Below are 20,455 nucleotides of genomic sequence, written 5' to 3'. Positions count from 1 at the left end.
CACCGTAGCCCTTCAACCCACTGAGTGAGTTTTAGCTCCTTTCAGAATCACACATCAAGAAACAAACACATACAGTCACTGTTTAAAGCTTCTCAGTAAGTCAGATGCTCTATACTGTGTGCTTTCTACTCTAGATGACATTAATTCATTAACAACAGCATTTACCAGCATTCACTACAGCTATTTAGTTTGCATATCCACGGTTTTCCTAGACAACAACATTTACCATTACGCTTTGCGCATCTTTGGAATGAGAATGGGCACGACTTCCGGTACGTGTTTGTTGTAGACAACCGATAGTGTACAGATTAGTTTCAAGGCTAAAGAGATTTATCATTAGCTAGTTATTAAACTGTGTAGCTAGCTAGGTTTCGCTTTTTGGATACAAGAAGATGGCAGTTGTGTCGCGGTGGTATCATGGACAAGAATGTTTAACAAGAACTGTAAATGGTGTCACACAGTCTGTTCCTCATCCATTGAAACCTATCCCAAGTCTGGGTTGACGATATGAAAACTCTGGCCAGATGTCACGTATGCTGACATTATCAACAACCTTGTTTTTTTCTGAAGGTGAAGATGATGAGGAGCTGAGAAATTATAAAAGCACAGAAGCTTATAATTATCTACACAGCAATAAAATTGGAGGGGTTCTGTGTTACAATTGCGAACAGTTCACATTTCTCAAAGCTGAGGTACAGCCAGGCCAGTCCGTCGGGAAACCTGACTAGTCAGCATGGGTTATGGTTCAAAACAACGGTGTAGTAGAGACAGCAGGATGATCGTGCATCGCTGGTCTGGGCAGATCTTGTAGCCATGTCGCTGCTGTTTTGTGGAAGGTAGGTTAGGGATTTTAAATGAAACTAGAATCCATAGCTGGCTAAGATGGATTTACTCTGAGAACCATCATTGGTTATGCTGCCACAGTAGCCATAATGTTTTATTAGTTTAGCACTGCAGTAGCAAAGTATTTCGTAGGCCGACTAAAATACCATCAGGTGTGCATTCTTCATTCGCTTTGTTCATCAGAATCTATCTCTTATGCATTTATTATGTTTTATCACAAAATGGAAGGAGCAAACATGAATATTTTGGGGTGGACTTTTTAAATTCAGTGCCGCTAGTCATGCTTTTTTGGCCTTGTCTTCCTCGGCACTGACATTCTGATCTGTGCTTGCCTTTGTGTTCGTAGCATTCTTTTTCATTTTAAGTATTTGATAGCTGTTGTGACCCCCTCTGACAGCACATAATGTTCCTGTACTTTTGAGACAGTTCGATAGCATCATAATTACTCTCGGTAAAAAGTGTTACATCAAAGTTTAGCCCATTCTAGAGGAACTGTTGTGACATCATGGCAACTGCCGTTGAGAATAGAAGCAAACCATGGATTGAGAGAAAATATTCTAAGTATATGTTATTTTTTCTTACAAATTATTTCCTTATGGTCTTATCCATGTTTATTGTAGAGTTTTAGCCAATGGCCTTTTGTTGCAGAAAAGTGATAATCGTCACCCACCATTTACAGAGACGTGGTAACTGTCACACTCTCACTTTGTCCCCTCACTCCTTTGTTGTACTGAAATGACCCTTCGGCTCACGACCTTAAGGTCATGACAACAATCGCCCCTTATCTCTCCACCCTACATCTCCTTTCATATTCTCATCTTAGTCCCCCCCTTACCCCACTCCTTAACCTCCTCCTCTTCTTCCATATTAATCTTTCACCTTCGTCTTCTTCCTTTACCATCCCTCACAGTTCTCAATATCAATGTATATAAATCCCAAAATATTTCTTGCAGCGTAAGCATAGCACACAAAATAAAAAAAAACTTTGAGTGTCTTTTTCTGTAGACCACTTTCCTTTTTGGAAACTCCTCTCTGTGTCTGGTGGCTAATCCCATAGCTCGCCAGGTTTCTTACGTGGGGATTGTTAGTTCGATCCTTGTGTTGGATAGACCAGCCACTATGTTACAGGTTCAACCTGAATAAGCCCACCTTGGCTAGCTAGGTTAAACTTGGGAGATTTGTGAGTTGTTTAGATTGTCAAAGGAGAATTACAGCAATTTTTCAAAAAGTCTGCATAATTCAATCTTTTAGATGCAAACAGTTGCTCAGAGTGGTGTGATGTGAAATTCCCTGTTGTAGAGAAATGTCCTCAGAATTGTTCACAGTGGTGGTAATAGGAACCAGACATCTAAAGCACTTAATGCCTCTAAAAGGTACATCACAGAAAGTTTGTACATGAAAATTGTTACATGTTTTCCCCCTTATGCCAAGACATTGTTATTTTTTGACAATTTTGAGAGAAGAAGTTGGCCTAAAATGTGTCTTTTTGAATGTGTTCATTTTACATTACATCAGATGTACCTCTATTCCTCCATTATCAACATTAAATACAATGGCACCCAAATGTCTGAGACCACCGGTGAAAATGCTTCTTTTTTTCATTCTTTTCTAATAAGTTTTTCATTATAAATGATGTTATCAGCATAGCAATCTGAGTGAAAAGTGAAGTAGTCTTTAAAAGATGTACACAAATCTCACTGTTTCATAGCGTTTTTCCCTCTTTTGTTTTATTGTGAACTCAAAGCTGAGTGCGTATACATGCACTCAATAATCCAATCATAATCGGATTTCTGCAGTTTCAAATGGTCATGTAAACCATATTCCAATCTAGAAATCTGATTAAGAAATCCGATAAAGAGAGCTGGGTTTTAGCTCAGTAATCAGATTTCTCAGTGCATGTATAGTAATACTCTGATTTCTATCGGATTTCTCACTCTGTGCACGTGCGAGAACAGATGGTGGATGTTGCAAGATGACAGCTTTCGGAGCGACGCTGAAACCAAACACGAAATAAAGTATTTAAATATTTTTCATCTTCTAAATGATGTATGTTCAGGTAATGTCAGGTATGTTTAAACAATGTTTAAAAAAAAAAGCCGTGGCATGAAGTTTGACTTTTACGTTACGTTTTACGTTATGCTTACGTCACGTCTTCTTCTGTGAGTTTATTGCAAAGTGGTTGCAAAGTAGAAATCTCATTACTGCCTGACTCATGTAGACCCAGAGTTTTCCATTATCTGATTATTCATGAGCATGCAAGGGTGTTGATCAGATTTCTGACAAAATTTAATTTTCTACAGTTATATGATTATTAAGTGCATGTAAACGCACTCAGTGACCAAAGCCTCTGATGAGAAGATCAGGTCCACCTGAGAGCCGTGTGAACACAAGCTTCAGTGGAAGAAATAAGACTAAAAAAACATTTTGTACAAAGGCCTTAACATTTCACAACTTTGGATAAATTTGAATAATCGTCTGAAAATATACAGAATATTGAAGACTTATTTATTTTTCTCATCATAACTTTGTTTTAAATTTGTAAAAATTCTAAAATTTTCTGTCGTTTAATTCCAGGTTTAAATAAAAAAAAAAGTCCAAGATATTCAGTGTCATCTCGTGTAGGTTCAATGGTCATTTTGGATCATAAATAAAATGGTTATATTTGTGTACATCATGACCCCTGGTTTCCATCACCACCACTGAAATCTGAGCGGGTAAGTTTCTATACAGTGAATCATCTCACATCAGACCACTCTGAATGACTCTGTTTACACCTCAGAAAAATTGGTGGAATTTCCCCTTAAAGTCTTTCTGAGGGTGTAATGAGAACCGACACACAATACACCATTTTCACTTATTTTACTATTTAAAGAACAGTATACAGGTATGTACCAGTCTTTTACACAGTGTTTAATCTTTTGATGGTCAGACTGTCTCTGTAAGTAAACGAGTGTTCAGAGATGCTGGCACAGTGCCATCAACAGGGGTGTCGCCTGGCCTGGACTTCCGGAGACACGACCCAGAATATTTTATAACCAGCCTCGAATTTCATAGCTCTCATCATCATCCATGATTTCATTGAAGGTTGCACTCACCCACTAATCAATCAGACTGAAGGCTCACCCTCAGTTTCTGTCCCCCCCTTTCTCTCTCTCTCTCTCAAAAAAAATAAAAAAAAATCGTTTATTATCTGAATTTCATTAAGATTAAAATTTATGGCAACCAGATTACTGACCCTAAATTAGTGTTTACAGTGTGCATAAAAAATTCCTGATTTGAAAACCATCCTGACTCGATGAGTAAACAATTATATTAAATAAAAAGTAGCAGCTGCATATTTTACAGGTTAATTTAAAATTCTGGGGGGATGATTTCCCCGACAATTCTATGCTGAACTGGGCTAAGTTCCAGATCTTCACATCTCCAGCCAACGCCTTGTCCATCAATGACCCCTCACTATCACAACATCTGCTGTTACTCCTCTCACCAAAAAGGTTTATATATATATATATATACATACATACATATATATATATATATATTACATTAAAAATAGACATGTGGAAGATAAATGACAGGACAATCAGTTTGTTATATTGTGATCTGTGCCCACTAATCAGTTTCAGTTTCAGGCACTCAGACACAGGCGTTTCCTCCGTTTACTCCCATTCACTCACTCAGAGTCTCTGCTCTCTCTGTTACGCTTTTTACATCGAGAATGTCCGTCTACCCCTTAGGGAGGGTCTCAGATTAAACATCAGTCCTTCCTTAGACCCCCTGAATCTCCAGCTGTGGCTGTGTTCCCCTCACTGTCTCCCTGAAAGACATGACAGCTCATCTGACAGCTGTGAGGAGTTTCTAATGCAGTGCAGTCTTTAAACGGATGAGCATCCTGAACGGTTTCATTCAGATTTACACTAAATCTAGTTTATTATATTCCTATTGACAGGTACAGTTACGGATTACATCAATGTGGCCACAGAACTAAATCTCAAACGCAAATTTAGGCATTTTTAAAGCTGTTTATCACCTCAAGGCAGGAACAGATGTAGGATCTTTTTAATGTGAAAGAAGTCAATCACACTGCTGAGGACTGAATTCTGCACTGTCACAGCTGGGAGTGTCTGGAGTGAAGCAGCCCTGCTTACCGTTTACAAGAGGGAGTTCAGAAGGACTTGCAAGTAAGATGGTGTGTCCAGGAGAGTCCATGAACCTCAACCAGTTTATTCAGACCTTTATCGCCCTGGACTGTCTGCTGGGAGAAAAGCAGAGGTTAAGATCATACTCACTTCCAGCTCCTCCAGTCAACACTCCTATCCCTCAGTCAGAACAGATGGAACTGGGGAAGGCACGGCTAGCAGTGGAGGAGGGACTGCGGTGGATCAGAGACCACCCACGCCCCTACTGTGGACGAGCTGGTCATTAGTGATGGACACTGCGGCTCTTTTCAGTGAATCAGATCAATCGGCTCAGCTCACCAATGAGAGTCGACTCTTTCAGCTCCCAAACAGCTCTTCATTATGTAGCATTTTTCCCGTTTTCAGCACGTCAAATTAGCCACATTAGCGAGATTATCTATGATTTGATTTTTCTTAAACGTTGGCGTATCTTATCATTAATTAATTAATTAATTGAATTTCGACATGCAGCGATCACAAGACTGGCAGATAGTCTACATGCAGGTAAATCCATCAGCCGATCATCAAACAAAGGCAGGTAAAAGTCAAAAAGCAGAAGAGCTAACGAGGCTCTCTTGGAAACATCGCTAAGAATTACATGAAAATCGGCAAAAAGAAAATGAGAAAATGAGACAAACCAGCTTAAAAAGCAGCCGGAGTTGGTGATAATGAGGGGGCGGAGTCAGAATGCTCCATGGAAATCCAGGAGGCTGAGATTTACAGCTACAGTGTCATTAGATCTACTCATCTGATTTGTTTTCATTTACAAAAGAAAAAAAAAAAAACTAAAGAAAACAAATCTCAAAGAGCCGACTCAAAGAGCCGACTCATTAGCGAACGACACATCACTACAGCAGATGTCGAATCAGGCTCGTTTGTGTGATAAACAAGGAGAGAATGCAGCGGCGTTTGCTGTGAGAATCAAATCTGACATTAAACATTGTATTAAAAACTGCATTATCACGAGGAGCGGCCAGTAAGAAAACTGAAGACCTGCAAAATAAAAGCTCAGCAGAGACAAAATACAGAAAAACACGGAGAACAGAGAGCAGCGTGAACATGAGGACAGTTAGAGATGTAGAAAAGCAAATCACACAGCAGGGATGTAGATTTAAACGGAGTGTGATGGTGAGGCAGAATCGGATACACAGACTGAGCTTGTAGAACAGAAAGAACAAAGCGGAGGAGAGGAAGAGAAAAGCAGAGCTGCAAAGAGGCGGAGTTCACAGCATCGCTCACACAGGCTGAATGAAAGTGAAAGTGAAAGTGAGGATCGGATGAAGTGTTCACTCTGGGCTGCATTAAACATCGTGTATAAATGACAGCCACATACAGGTGAAATGGAATTAAATGGACAAATCATAAACTTACAGGCTGCAGTTTGACTGGAATAAATGAAGAAACTTTCCAGAAAACATGGGAAAAAGCAAAACAAAAAGCCCAATCCAGAAGCCTAATGAAATTAAACCTGCGACTTACACCTACCAGCCCATAAAAATAAAAGGGACTGTCCGAGTGACCCTCAAATACCAAAGAGAAAAAAAAAACTGCTTTGTGGTAATGATGGGTCAAGGACCTAACCTATTAGGGAAAGGATAGTTAAAGGAATTCAATTAGATTAAGGCCACATAAAGCATGCAAACCGAGAACATCAGGTAAAGACAGAAGAAGAGAGGCTACAGGGAGCACTGCCAAAACACAAAGATGTTTTTAAGGAACAATTAGGGATTTTAAAGCTAAGATTAATGTAGTTCCAGATGCAGTGCCAAGATTTTTCCATTCACTTTCAATGTCATATGCAATTTGGCCAAAAGATGATGAGAAAATAAATAGATTGGGAAAAGAGGGAGTAATTAGACCTGTAAAGTACTCAGAGTGGGCAGCTCCCATTGTCCCCATCCCCAAACTAGACGGCTCCATAAGGACTAAAAGTGATTTCAAACTTACTGTTAATAGAGCAGCTTCTTTGGAACACGACCCAGTACCACAACTGGAGGACCTGTGTGCTGCACCGTCTGAAGGCAAGCAGTTTTTAAAGCTGGATATGAGCCATTCAGGTATTGGTTAATGAGGAGTCCCAAAAGTACCTGACAGTGAACGCTCAAAGAGGAATGTTCACCTACCAGAGACTTCTGTTTGGGGTAGCTTTAAAGAGTAAAGGAAGGACTGTTCCAAGGGATCCCCAAGGTAGCAGTGTTTTTATATGACATCCTGGTCTCAGGCGTTGACACTGAAGAGCATCAAAAACACCTTGATAAAGTTTTGATGAGATTAGCAGATGCAGGTCTGTGTTTAAAAAGAAACAATTGTTTTCCTACAAGATGAGGTGGAGTACTTAAGCCACAAGGTGAATGTGCAAGGGTTGCATTCCATGAAAACCTCCAAGACACTGGTATAGTCTGCAAGACTTTGCTGTTTCACTACCATCCAATCATCTCTGCTATCTTTCTTTTGTTTTGTTTTTTTTTTCATTCATCGCATCTGTCACCGAGCGAAAAAATTTCCAAAGGCTAAAATCTCATTAATCCAAGATAAGGCAGTTAATATATTATATAACGCTTGAATGTGTCAAGGATTAGCACAGACACTAATCTGTAACTGGCAGAAACGCTGTGCTGCAGAGCGCACGCATCAAGTAGGAGTCTTCTGTGTGCGACTGCAATTGTGCCTGAACAAAAATACTTCGTAGCACAGTTGTATGTGTTATAAGATTATGTAATTATGTAAAATTGTCTGTGTACCATCAGTAGTATACTGTAATAAACAGCATTTAGTGTAATATCTAACTACATACATTATGTGTTAGTGTTAATATATTTTTGGATGAAGATTTTCTTCTCTTATCAGCAGTTTATTGCATTATGAGTTTGTATTATTACATGTTAGTAAGTTAGTTTGTGTTAGTACATTGTTTGTGGGTCAGTCTGTCTCTGGGTGTGTGTGGGTCACTGCTTTAGACAGATTTTTCCATTTTATCTGCTAGATGATCTTTACATGATTCTGTGGGATAATATTCAATACACAACATGCATTCAGTTTATAATATAATGCAGTTTATTTCACACAGTAAACTATTAATCTCTGAACCAAAGCAGAGTTTTAAAGATCTAATGATGGAGAAAAATGCAGGATGATAGAGAAATAAAATCTACACTGAAAATGAGTGAAATCTCACTCAAATAACGTTTCTAATGTTGTACTGATATCAGGAGTCACTCTATGACACTTTAAACCAGCATTTTATTTCCACACAGACATGTTAGGATGGAATGGTACAAACATGTTATTTAAAATACACATGCATATGTGCCAACTATGAGGGGCGTTGGGTCATTTGCCCGCCAAAACTAAAGAAGAGAGGGAGACCCCTTCACAATCCTCGTGCAGAGCTGAGAAAAGCCACAGTAGTGAAACACACAGAACAGAATTGAATCGTCTTTTGAATGCATGTTGACCCTAGTGTTGAATATCAAGCAACTCGAGGACACACAGGCACGTAGAGTGAGAGTGAAGAAGAGCGCGGCTCATTCAGTGGTGACCATCTAAACCTGGAGGAGCTCAAATCAGCCACTTTCCGCAATAAAGTAGAACATTAAAGAGCGGCTCCATCTTTTTCTCCTCCACCGACTCTGACTGGGATTGGCTGAGAGTTTCAAGCTGGTGGAGCAGCTGGGAAATCTGTCTGCAGTGGAATGTTGAACTGAATAATGATAGAAATGAACAGTATGAACAGATCACAGTCCATTTTCCTGCCATGTGATCTGATCAGAATATTAGGAGACGACAGCAGTGTGAATTCACATCATCTTATTTATCACTAAAGAGTCTGAGAAACCAAAACCACACAAATGATTCATCATTTACAGTGTTCACCCACGGATCCTGCTCTTACTGCAACACCCATTAAACACTGTGAACACATCAGGACACACATTCAAAATCCCCCCAATATTTAACCCAAGTAATGTAGTGACATATTCTTATGATCATAATTCAGACACTCACTACCTGTATAAATGTTCATTCTAAGCAGCATCAACTTTAACTGTGCTGTTCCACTGTTACTGACGTCTTCACTGGTAAGATCCTCAGAGGATGATCAGACACATTACAGACAAATGGTAAAACTCTCTCAGTGAAAGTGTGTGTTATAGTGTGCAGGTGTGTGTTGGTTAGAAGATCAGTGAAGGTCACTTTCCCCCTGTCCCAGTCCAGCTGCACTCTGACCCTCTGCAGCTTCTCTTTAGGAGTGAGGTAATGACGTGGTTGTCCTGGACAGCGTATCCAGTATTCACCTCTATCTATACTGAAGTTCAGCCTCCACACTAAATTCCAGAAAGAGTTTCCTTTTCTTGTTACAGACTCTGGTATCACACCCAGTGACCAGTGATCACTGTCTCCAACCTGGACGTCCCAGCAGTGTGTCCCTGATTTAAAACCCTCAGAACCCAGAACACACCTGCACTTATCAAATCTCTCTGGATTATCAGGAAGTGATGATCTCTGGTTTCTGTTTTCTACAGCAGTGAGATCATCAGACAGGTGGAGGTGTGGATGTGCAGTGTTGGGGTCCAGAGTAACAGGGGCTGAGGAGAGAGAACATCATGTTTTTCTCTCATTTCTGTAAATGTTTTACCTCTACAGACTATTTTCTTTACTGTGAGTAAAACAGCTTTAGAGGTCGATTCCAGAACACAGATCAACTTTAATCCTGGACTAAATGTTGATGTTCAGTTCAGTGCAGCACTAAAGTGTATTTTCAGTAGTGAATGGTGTATTATAGTTAGGGTTGGGAGGATTACTACAAATTACTGATCACCTGTTAAAAAATGTAATTGTAATTAATTTAAAGGATTATTATATTCTGCTTACTGTCTTTTGGATTACTTGTCTTTTTAAAGTCAAATAATTAAATAAAGAAAAGAGAAAAATAATTTCACTACGGTTTATTCAACAAGAATTTCACGCAAGACAAAAAGAAAACTGTGAAAAAGTGAAAAATGTGATCAGCTCAGAAATTAAGGCACAGCTCACCGGAAGAAAAACAGATAGATTTTAATGGGTAAAATCGGTAAACTGAGACTAAATGCTCTCAGATCTAAACAAAGGGAAGCAAGTAATCACTGTATGACTCTGAATCTGGTGATGTGTGAAATCAGGGTTCATGACTGACTCAGAGATCTTCAGGAAAACGCAGCAGATCTCAGTTCTGACAGTACAAATAAATACTTAGTAAATGTCTGTAGAGTAGCTGAATAAAACATTGAACTGTGTGAGGGGGATTCTTCAGAAATCTCTCCTGGCAGCAGCTCCGCCCCCTTCCCTCAAATTAACAACTCCTCAAATCTACATGACTTGTGTGACATATTTATCATTAAAATGAGAAATTCACCTAAAGATGACGAGATTAGTTTAGTCTGCGTGTTTGTGGTTTGAATGTAATCCTGCTGGTAATCACACTGATTGTATGATGTTCCTGTAATCTGATTACTGTCTTTATTACTGTAACTGTGACGCATTACAGTTACGTTTCTTTTGCATATCCATGGATGCATATGGATCCCAACATTTACACATGCACTGACTTTGACAACATTTTTATAATACCTTATCTTAAATACAGAAATATTACAAATAAAAACAATATGTCTGTGGTATATATATCTTCTCTCTCTCTCTCTCTCTCTCTCTCTCTATATTTACACACACATACACACACACGCGCACACACACAAAGAAATACATTTGCTCTCAACCAAACTGGGTAAAATCTAATTGACACATTTACTGAATGTTTATGATGTAATTAATTCTGAAATTTCATCCATCTCACTGAATTCCTGGGATTTATCACCTTAGAATCTTTTTGTGGTCAGCTGATCTAATTTTTTGTTGTTGGATAAAAGTGATCTATACACACTTATATCAAGTTGAAAATTAGATATAAAATATATTATTCTTGGTTGCTGTGCAGAGAACAGCTCATTTGGTTTTGAGCAGAAAAGAAAACAAGATTTTGAAAATAGGAACTGAAGTTAAAATGTAAACTTAGACCTGTGGTGTAAGAAGTCCCACCCTTTAGCATATTCACCCAAATATATTATTTACTTAAATTCACAAAGTTGTTCACTGGATTTTCACTGGCTAGCCAACATTAGCATTACATGCTAGCTGTAGTGATCGTTACCTAGAATTAGCGAACATTTAGAGCTGAAGATGAGTTTGTACATCCTCACCTGATCTGTTCTGACATGACCAATAATCATTTACACTAAACAATTAAATAATAAATATTAAAAAATATACAAAATTATATATAATATTGAATCCTATTGCTTTGTTCAAGCTGTAAATGTTTTTCATAATAATAGTAATAATAATAATAATACATTTTAAAGTATTTACTTTTTAGTTTGATGTATTTGAGTGTGTCTAAATATTGATTCTTCTTTCACTCGAGTATATTTTTATCTCCATACTTCACATTTTATCTGAGTGAGATTTCTGCACAGTACAGTATTCATACTTTCACTTAAGTACAGTTTCAGTGTCCTTTTTACACACTGAATAAAGAGAACATGATAACATGTTACTAATAGTTTATAAACAGTGTCTCATTAGCGCAGAAGCAGACTGTGTGTGAAAAATCAACCCTAAGAGAAACAGAACTTACTGTACTGGAGAATCTCCTGCATGTTCTCCCACACTCTGAACTTCAGGTTGGAAAGGTGTTTCACTACATTGATCAGAGCTCCTGATGTCTTCTCTGGATCCTTTGGTTTGAGCTGAGCTCTGAAAATAGAAGACTGTGTGAAATATATCACTGTAGAAACTTTACAGCCTGTAATTTATTTGACTAAATATCAATATTTTATGACATTTATTGTCTGGAGTCAATAATTCTGTTGTTTCTGTTAAATAAATATTTCTGCTACTGTTCTCATCACTACAACATTAACACACAATCCTTATTCACCTTCATTTCATTATAATACACTCATATTTACAATAAATACAATATACTGTAGATTTAAATGTAATAATGACTTTAGCATTAGACAAAATGTGTGATCTGACATTTACTCACTGTTTCTCTGTAGACTTGAAGTTCTGAGAGGGAAACCAAAAGAACATTGTAGTTAAAAGTGAAGAGACTTTTCAGGTGTTTTTCATATGAAACACACAAACACCAGCAAACAGCCAAGTTAGTGTCATTATCTATCATTTAATTTTCAATAAAACTTTACCTTCTAAATAACTACTTAATAAAAATGCATTATGTTTGTGTGTGTGTGTGTGTGTGTGTGTGTGCGTTACGCTCTAAGTGTGGCTGCTGCTTTACATCGGTTTTCCGTTTTGTATTGTTTGTGTGTTTGTTTTGTTGTTTGCCTGGGAAGTTTGTCATCATATCCACCGAGATAGCAGCCCGAGAGTGACTTTCCAGCTGTGGCTCAGAGGCTTATTGGACTTGCTGTTCGGGTGACACTATATCTCAGCAATTATGCAGCCTAAACCGGCCTCTTGAGTGACGCTGCATCGTGTCTGTTCAACGTAACATCGCAGCCTGGGCTGGCTGCTTGGGTGATGCTGTACTGGAGCTGCGGGGCTGCTGGTCCAGTAGTGTTCGGCTGCATGAGCAGTGCTACACCTCAGCTACGAGGACTCTCAGGCCGGCCGCTTTGGTAATGCTGAATTGCAGCTACGAGGCTGATGGACTGCTGGTGTTCGGCTGCAGGAAAATGCTACCCCTTTGTGGCAAAGGACATCTTCGGCCTTTCAGGCTTCCTGGGCCGGCTTCCTATGAGATGCACCTTAGTTGCGGCGTGGGACTTTCCCCCGCCACTAAGGACTCTTTCCAGGCTAGCTAAGTGACTATGCTGTGGTCAGAGAAATTTCTTCCGCTATCTGTGGGAACCGTGGAGTGTGTGTGTGTGTGTGTGTGTTCTGTGTTATGTATGGGTTGATTATGTATTGATTGTAAAGCATCCTTGAGCATGGGAAAGGCGCTATATAAATAAAAGTGATGATAATGAAAAAATAAACCTAATTACAAACTAGACCAAATGAGCAAAATGCAAACAAATCCATCAACCAGTCATCAACATACAAATGTAGGTGAAGATCTAATGAGGTTCACGTGGAAACACAGCTAAGAATTACAGGAGAACCGGCAAGAAAAAAAAAACAGAGCCAAACAACACAACAAGTAGCAGGTTTGTGGATGATGAGGCGGCAGAGCCGGAATGTTCAGAGGATCCTGGAGAGGCTTGACTGATGATCAGAAACAGAGTCAGAAGATCTGCTCATTTCTTTCATTATAATGTCCAAAATAGGTAAATTAATAAATATAATTCTCTTCAAGGCAAGTTGCCTCCCAACAGAGCACTACTGTACACTACTTTGTGTTTGTTGGCTCTGTGTGCATTAATGAAACTGTAATAATCATTTATGTGTCTTCTTGTGTTGTTTACTGAGAAATGTGCTGACTCTGCTAAAGTCAACAGTAATTAGTGTGATATTACTAATTCTACTGTGGCTCTGATTGACTTTGCTAACAGTTGTGCAGATTACAGTGTCAGTTATTTGCTTTATTTTACTGCTGTTTGTTTTTGCTATGGTTTAAGTTCCTTTTCTGGGAGACACTGTTCACATCTGAGTGTTACTATATTAGCAATATACTAACAGACAAGCTAGTCTTCAGTTAATGACTCAGTTTGCCAAGTTTGTTATCACTGTGTGTGCTTAGAGCGCCCTCTGTTGGAGTCTGCACTGTAGTATTAAATTCACCTTTCAGTTTGTATCTCAGCACCGATTGTTATTTTTTACGTTTATTTATTTATTTATTTATTTATTTATTTATATTAATGATGTCTTATAAATTATGTTTTATTAACATTTACCAAGGAATAATTTACACATTTGAGTAAATACCATGTTATGTATCCAAGCTTTATGTTTGCTTTCTGATTTACAGAAACCACACACACCTCTACACACCCAAACACACATATTCAAAGCCTGTTTCTGCTTGCTGATCATCTTGTGGAGGAGACAATTAAAGCTTCCTATTAACTCCACCTGGGACCAGTCATCAGGGTGGATCTACAGGGTCACAAAAGGTAGCAGTTTCCACCTTCTCTGTCGTGCTCAACACCCCAATTCTGCAGCTCCTAAAATATGATGTATAAGGTGTCTAAACTCCCCAAACTATTAAAGTGGACAAATTAAGTACACAGTTTTAAAATGGGCAAGAACATTGTGAAACAACTGAATCTATTAATAAAGTGACGTGTTAGTCATTCACGTGGACACAAGAATTCAAGATGCCCCTTGTGAGCACAAGCCACTTTCCAAATAACACAGCACTGCAGTGCAGTCGGCTGAGGAGAGAGTGGGTACAGATGGAAACAACAGTAAACAGGGTAAGGTTTCTCCTACAGGCTGGCGCTGGCCTCTAAAAGCCCATGAGGCTTGGTCATGTTGACAGCCACACCAACAGGATCATGGGAGATGTGCGCCCTCTGGAGAAGAAACTATTTATGTTGCTGTTCTTCAGTTAAAAGTATGTGGTATGCGTTTAATGTGTCATTCTGTGTTGGAGTAAGGGTGTTGTGTGTGTGAGAGTGGGGGTCACTGTCAGGGTGAAGCGTATGGCAAATGGTGACTTCCCTGTGTAGTTCAATGCTTTGTATGTGCCTTTTCTGCTGGTGTGTTAATAAAAGAGCATTTCTGACAGCAGAATCATGGCCTCCTCTGTGTCTTACTCGATGCCGACGGTACACTGACCTATTACACAATAGGATTCAAGGTTCACTGATACATTTGGTGCAGCTGAATCCAAGTACACATCTGTTATTTTCGTTCTTCTGTTTTGCATTTGTTAAAAGTCTGCTGAGTGGTCAGGGGGTTGTATGGAGAGTTCACTACATAAAGTCTCTGCTAAATAGACTTTGTGGCCGTGTGAACGTGTCACTCGGACAGAACTTCCTGCCACCCTTGTCTTTTTGATGAAGAGGTTTCAGTTAGGTTTCAGTTACTGGCATCACATGCACACAGTACCAACACTGACAATCTCACATGGTGGATTGTTGTGATTGTAGAGATCTTCATAGTGATCTTCCCCTTTCACTCTTAAAGGATTAACATGCATTCTCTTTTCTAAAACAATCGTGTTGCCATGGAAAGAAAAAAGAAGTAGTTTTTGTATGTATAAGTGACAGAAAGAAAGAAAAAAAGAAGGAAAGATTAATGATTCTTACCTGTAAGAACAGAATGTTCTTAGCTTCCATTTCCTTCTCTATGTTTCTGATTGTGTCTGAAAGAGATGATATTTCTCCATTCATCTCCTCAATCTTCCTCCTCATCATCTGACTCTTCTGCTGCTCTTCCTTCTTCATTGCAGCTATCCTTGCTGCTTCTTCATCTCTTAGAAACTGGTGAAGCTTCTCAAACTCCTCCTTTATCTGCCTCTCTGTGTGCTGGGCCTGCGTCTGGAATGAGAGACCATTAGGAAACACAAACTCTAACAGATGATCTACAAGCATTTACCACCTACAGGAGAAGTGGACACTCATCAGAAACATGACCTCAGCAACATGTTTCACAGTTCAAGATGATGTTTCACCTTAATGTGAGCTGCTGTTTGGTCATAGTCTTGTTAGGAAACAAACTATAACAGATGATCTAAGCATTTACTACATACAGGATAACTTCACTGTTTTATCTGAGGCAGAATTAGAAAATAATGGTTACTCTTTACATTATGATAAAAATTTCATGATGAATGGACCAAAACAAATGGTAAAACATGACTTGTAGCAAAATCTTGTCACACTGAATTTCCATTAAAATGTAAGAATTTTAATTTCCTATAAAGTGACCATTTTTGAGATACAAGTTTTGTTCCAACAATGTTGATAAGTGGACACTCATCACAAACATGACCTTAACATGTCTCCCAATTCACGATGATGTTTCACCTTAATGTGAGCTGCTGTTTGGCCATAGTCTTGCTTAGCTTCCTCCAAGACTTTCAGATTCTTCTTTAGAGGCTCCAAAGCAGACTTGAGGTTGTTCTGCAATTTAACAACAGTTCAGATTAGTGCATTCTCCACACTTTATAATATCTGAAAAGTTAAACAATTTAAATGTAACATCTGTCCTACAGATTACTGTTGGAGAGAGAGAATAAAAGCTTACTTATTTTTACTCTCTGCCTCAAAATTAGAAGAGATTTTTTTTCCTTTTTATACAGTAACATTTCTGTATTGTAAGTTTACATTTTATATTGACAGTCATAATGAATTTAGCAACAGGGCATTTTTCTGCCTGATATTTCACTCGTGCTGTTTGCTGCTGGGCCTGAAACCACACCCACTGACTGACCTCGCCTTTACCATGCATAACAGTTTAATCTGGTACTGAGAAACATTTTATACATTTTGGTTGAGTTACATTTTAGACATCAAAATATTAGAACAAGTTTCCTACCTTAAAGTCAGTCACAGCTTCATTTACCAGACAGAATTCATGATTTTTGTGGTTTGTTGAAGTCTGACACACCACACACACAGGCTGCTGATCATCCAGACAGAAGAGTTTGAGTTCCTCATTGTGCAGACTGCAAAGCACCTCAGACCCTGCTGAAGATCTCTGACTCCTGCTCTCCAGAAAAGCCTCACAAAGGTTCTTCAGTACAAGGTTGCAGGGAGGATCAGCTTTAGAGGATCTTCTTCTACAAACTGGACATTCTCGAGACCCCTTAGTTTCCCAGAACTTCTGCAGACAGGTTTTACACACACTGTGGCTGCACAACAGAACAACAGGATCCCTGAAGATATCATAGCACACGGGACACGAAAAGTCTTCTTCTGAAAGAGGGTTTCTAGCAGCCATTTCCTCCAACTGCTGCTGTCCTGTTCCTCTGTAATGGCTCCTTTAGTCCAAACTCTTCTTTCACTTTTAGGACATCTGTAATGATCAGAGCAGCACAGTTGAGAATCAGCCACCGTAGCCCTTCAACCCACTGAGTGAATTTTAGCTCCTTTCAGAATCACACATCAAGAAACAAACACATACAGTCACTGTTTAAAAGCTCCTCATTGGTGTCTCTGAGTGAAGTGAAAGCAGAATGAAGAAAGATCAGAGTGATGGTATGAGATTCACTTCCTCCAACAGGTAGAGGAGGTGTAGAGGAGGAGGAGCTTTGAAAAAGGAGGAGTCAGTCAGATGTTCTATTCTAACTGTGTGTTTTCTACACTAGATGGCAGCAGTTCAGTAATAACCTGAAACAAGGAGCTCTCAGATGAGTGGATGTTTCTAAATCATCAGTTCATTTCAGCAAACAGCATCTGGGTCTTACGAATTAAACATGTAAACTGTGGGGAAAGATTGATTTGATATTGAAAATACCGTTAGCCTTATATTCCCCCTGCACAAATTTACATGAATAATGACACAAACATTCACTGCAGTTTATTGCCATTTGTGTTGCTGTTATATCTATTTTTGTTGTTTGTGGCCTTCTTCTATTACTCATTATTTTTTTATGCTGGTTGGTGGAGTCTGGACATCACAGATATAAATAGCTGGCAGTTTGAATCCTTGAAAATGGCTCCCTTCCTTTTCACTTCAATACTGCTGCCCACAAATACCTGTCCATTTACAAACAGGCCAATAATATGTATTAAAATATGATGGTTTTACAGTAGAGATGTTGATTCATTCATCTTCATCTGCCAGTTTCCCTCCACCTTTCCTGGAGGTGAGTTCTTCAGTCCAGCCGGCAAATAAAGACTAATACATGATGATTACAGAGACTGTCTAAGAGTTCAGCAGTTTTCGCTGTGTCAACAATGACAAATTCTGGAGCTGCGGGCATTGACAGAGGGCAGAAGTGTCAGATCCCACTGACTTCAGTTCAACCGCAACTACTGTTGAGAGCAGTTGATGATTGCCCATTGAGAAAGGATCAGTGATGGAAACAAATTGTGAACTGAATATCAAAGTTGGACTGTTGCACAAGCAAGTAATACACTTACTTTAAAAAAAGTCACCTAGAAATGCTCTCATACTGCATTTCCATGACTAATTCAACACAACCAAAGTATCTCATGGGGTGAAGGTGAAATCAGTAAATGAAGATTAGCACAGACAGACAGGACTCCACTGATATCCCTTCTTGTTTCTGTGTAGCCCAAAAAGAGGACTTGTGAATTGTCGCTCTACAGGCCATGGGACTATTGATCTGCTGTCAAGAACCACGACACCTAAGAATAGAATTTATCCTTCATCAAACCCAGAATCTGTAGTTCACTGTAGAAGCATGTAAATTAGGATATATTCACCCTTCCAATGTGAAGCATTCCAGCACGCCTGTTTATAGAAAAGAAAGATGGTGGTTTACTGTGATCTAAATTCAGTCACTGTAAAGTACCGCTATCCACTGCCTCTAATCCTGGCTGCACTTTAACAGTTTCAGGGAGTGTCAGATTTTCACTAAATTAGATTTACAGAACACATGAAACCTCAATAGAATAAGGAACACTAACAAATGGAAAGCTGCTTTTGTGACGTCTAGGGGGCACTATGAGTATATGGGTATGAGTATGTATGGGTACAGCCTATCCAATGCCTTCATTGATGCAGTGCTTCAAAACATGTTAGATCACTGAGTAATCGTATACATTAATGACAATTACTGTTTAGTTGCTGATTTTAAAGCACTGAAAAACAAATACATAAAACGTTATCAAATGCGGCCTGTGCAAAGGTTATTCCACTGCAGAAGAATGCCGTGTTTAAGTTCCCTGTAGAGGATGGGTAAACTTATTTACACATAGAAAATCAACAGAACGTGTCATTTGACCAGGGTTTGCACAGAGTTTTTGCAGTGTGCATAACAAGGTGCTTGACATCTGATATTTGTATTTTTGTAAATTATACAGCTAAATTGTGCACTTCAAATACATCCAATTAAAATAGCAATATGTAAGATGATGTAACCTGTTGAATTCATACACCACACTCAGAGCAAATAGGGGTCAACATATCACAAAGTTGTGGTGTCCACCTCTATCATAAGCAAAAGTCCTTCCTCTAACTTAACATAGCCAATGTTAGCATTAACAGCTGTTTACTTAGCAGTCTTGTTGCGAGTTTAGCATCAAACTTCATTCCTTTATTTACCAGGAGCCTCTCCAGCGGTGGAAAGCAATGCCAATGTTAAGTTTTGTTGTGCTTCTATTTATGTCACTTCTTTTATTTGCTGCCGATCATTGCGTTTACTGTTCCTTTAATTTTTTTCTGACTTTAACAAAGCCCTCGAAATTGGGAGATTTTAGTGGCCAGCTAGAGAGACTAAGACATCCTCCCTGCACATTTTTAATGCCTCATAACTCAGACTAGAAATAAAATCGAAATAACTAAATTAAACTTACTTGTAGCCATCCTGTCTACAGTTACAGATACTGCACAACAGCACAGCAACAGGCACTCAACCTACGACCTGCAGCACAGAATAAAAATATAACTTAAGTCCGACACCGGTTTCCTTCAGAGGTAGCTAGGGCGAAAGAGGATGTAGCATGTGGCATGTAATGGAAGGAGGAAGGGAAGGACATGGACAACAGCAGTTGAAATTTCAGTCAATGCTTTTTTTTTCCCTTCCCACTTGCAAAAGTGTCTGATACAAGAACAATGATGCGATGGGCTATCAATTTCTTGGAATTAATAATACATGAGTACAAGATAAGATTCACAAACACTGATTAAGTATGAACATTAACTTGGATTATCCAGCCAATAGCAAAGGTGGATCGAGGACGGTGCCAAAGAAATGAAAACAATAAACCAACAGCTCCAGGTCTGATCCTAAACAAAAATCCACAGGCGGCCCTCACCCCTTACTTGAAATAGCCAATGAAATAGCTACCATTGGTGTATAAGTGCACCCAAACTTGCCCGTCAAGTAGCTCACAACCCAATGGCTCATACACACAAAATGCTCCCACAAACAACTCCTCTTAGGTAGGTCATTTTATTTGCCAAGACCCGTTTCTCAGCAAGCAGCAGCGAGTTGCATTGGAGAACAGAAGAGCACAGCCAAGCATCAGTGGTGCCCTCTTTGGTTTAATGCAACACATGTAAAGTAGTTTGGAGAGTGTAAGGGGAAAGAGAGAGAAGGAGACAACACCACCACCACGTGTTTCAATTGCACATAACACTTAATGTTCGGGCTGACATAAAATTGAGTTAATTGAATTTCAAATGGTAAGTTAACAGACCAACAGTCTGCGTTTTATGCCCCAAAAATCTATTATTTCAAGTTCAAATTGCTCAAAGCTTCAAGTTAAAATCCTCACATTTTTCAACATTTGTTTAGTGAACATAGTAAGAAAAGTGGGTCTAATGAACATAAAAATGTAACTTTAGTA

General features: G+C 39.0%; 1 protein-coding gene across 1 annotated transcript; it reads right to left on the bottom strand.

Annotated features, from left to right (window-relative positions):
* Nucleotides 1-8,992: 8,992 nt before the first annotated feature.
* On the bottom strand, nt 8,993-17,133 carry LOC118802683 (tripartite motif-containing protein 35-like). Its single transcript, XM_036563130.1, has 6 exons — nt 16,512-17,133; nt 16,001-16,096; nt 15,281-15,511; nt 12,109-12,131; nt 11,695-11,813; nt 8,993-9,607 (listed from the first exon to the last, which is right to left on the bottom strand). Exons 1-6 carry the CDS (start codon nt 16,914-16,916, stop codon nt 9,063-9,065), a joined length of 1,419 nt encoding a protein of 472 aa, XP_036419023.1. The 5' UTR covers nt 16,917-17,133; the 3' UTR covers nt 8,993-9,062.
* Nucleotides 17,134-20,455: the final 3,322 nt, after the last annotated feature.

This window comes from Colossoma macropomum, unplaced genomic scaffold (assembly GCF_904425465.1).
Source record: "Colossoma macropomum unplaced genomic scaffold, Colossoma_macropomum, whole genome shotgun sequence".
Lineage (NCBI taxonomy): Eukaryota > Metazoa > Chordata > Actinopteri > Characiformes > Serrasalmidae > Colossoma > Colossoma macropomum.
This window is presented reverse-complemented; position numbering and strand designations above follow the sequence as displayed.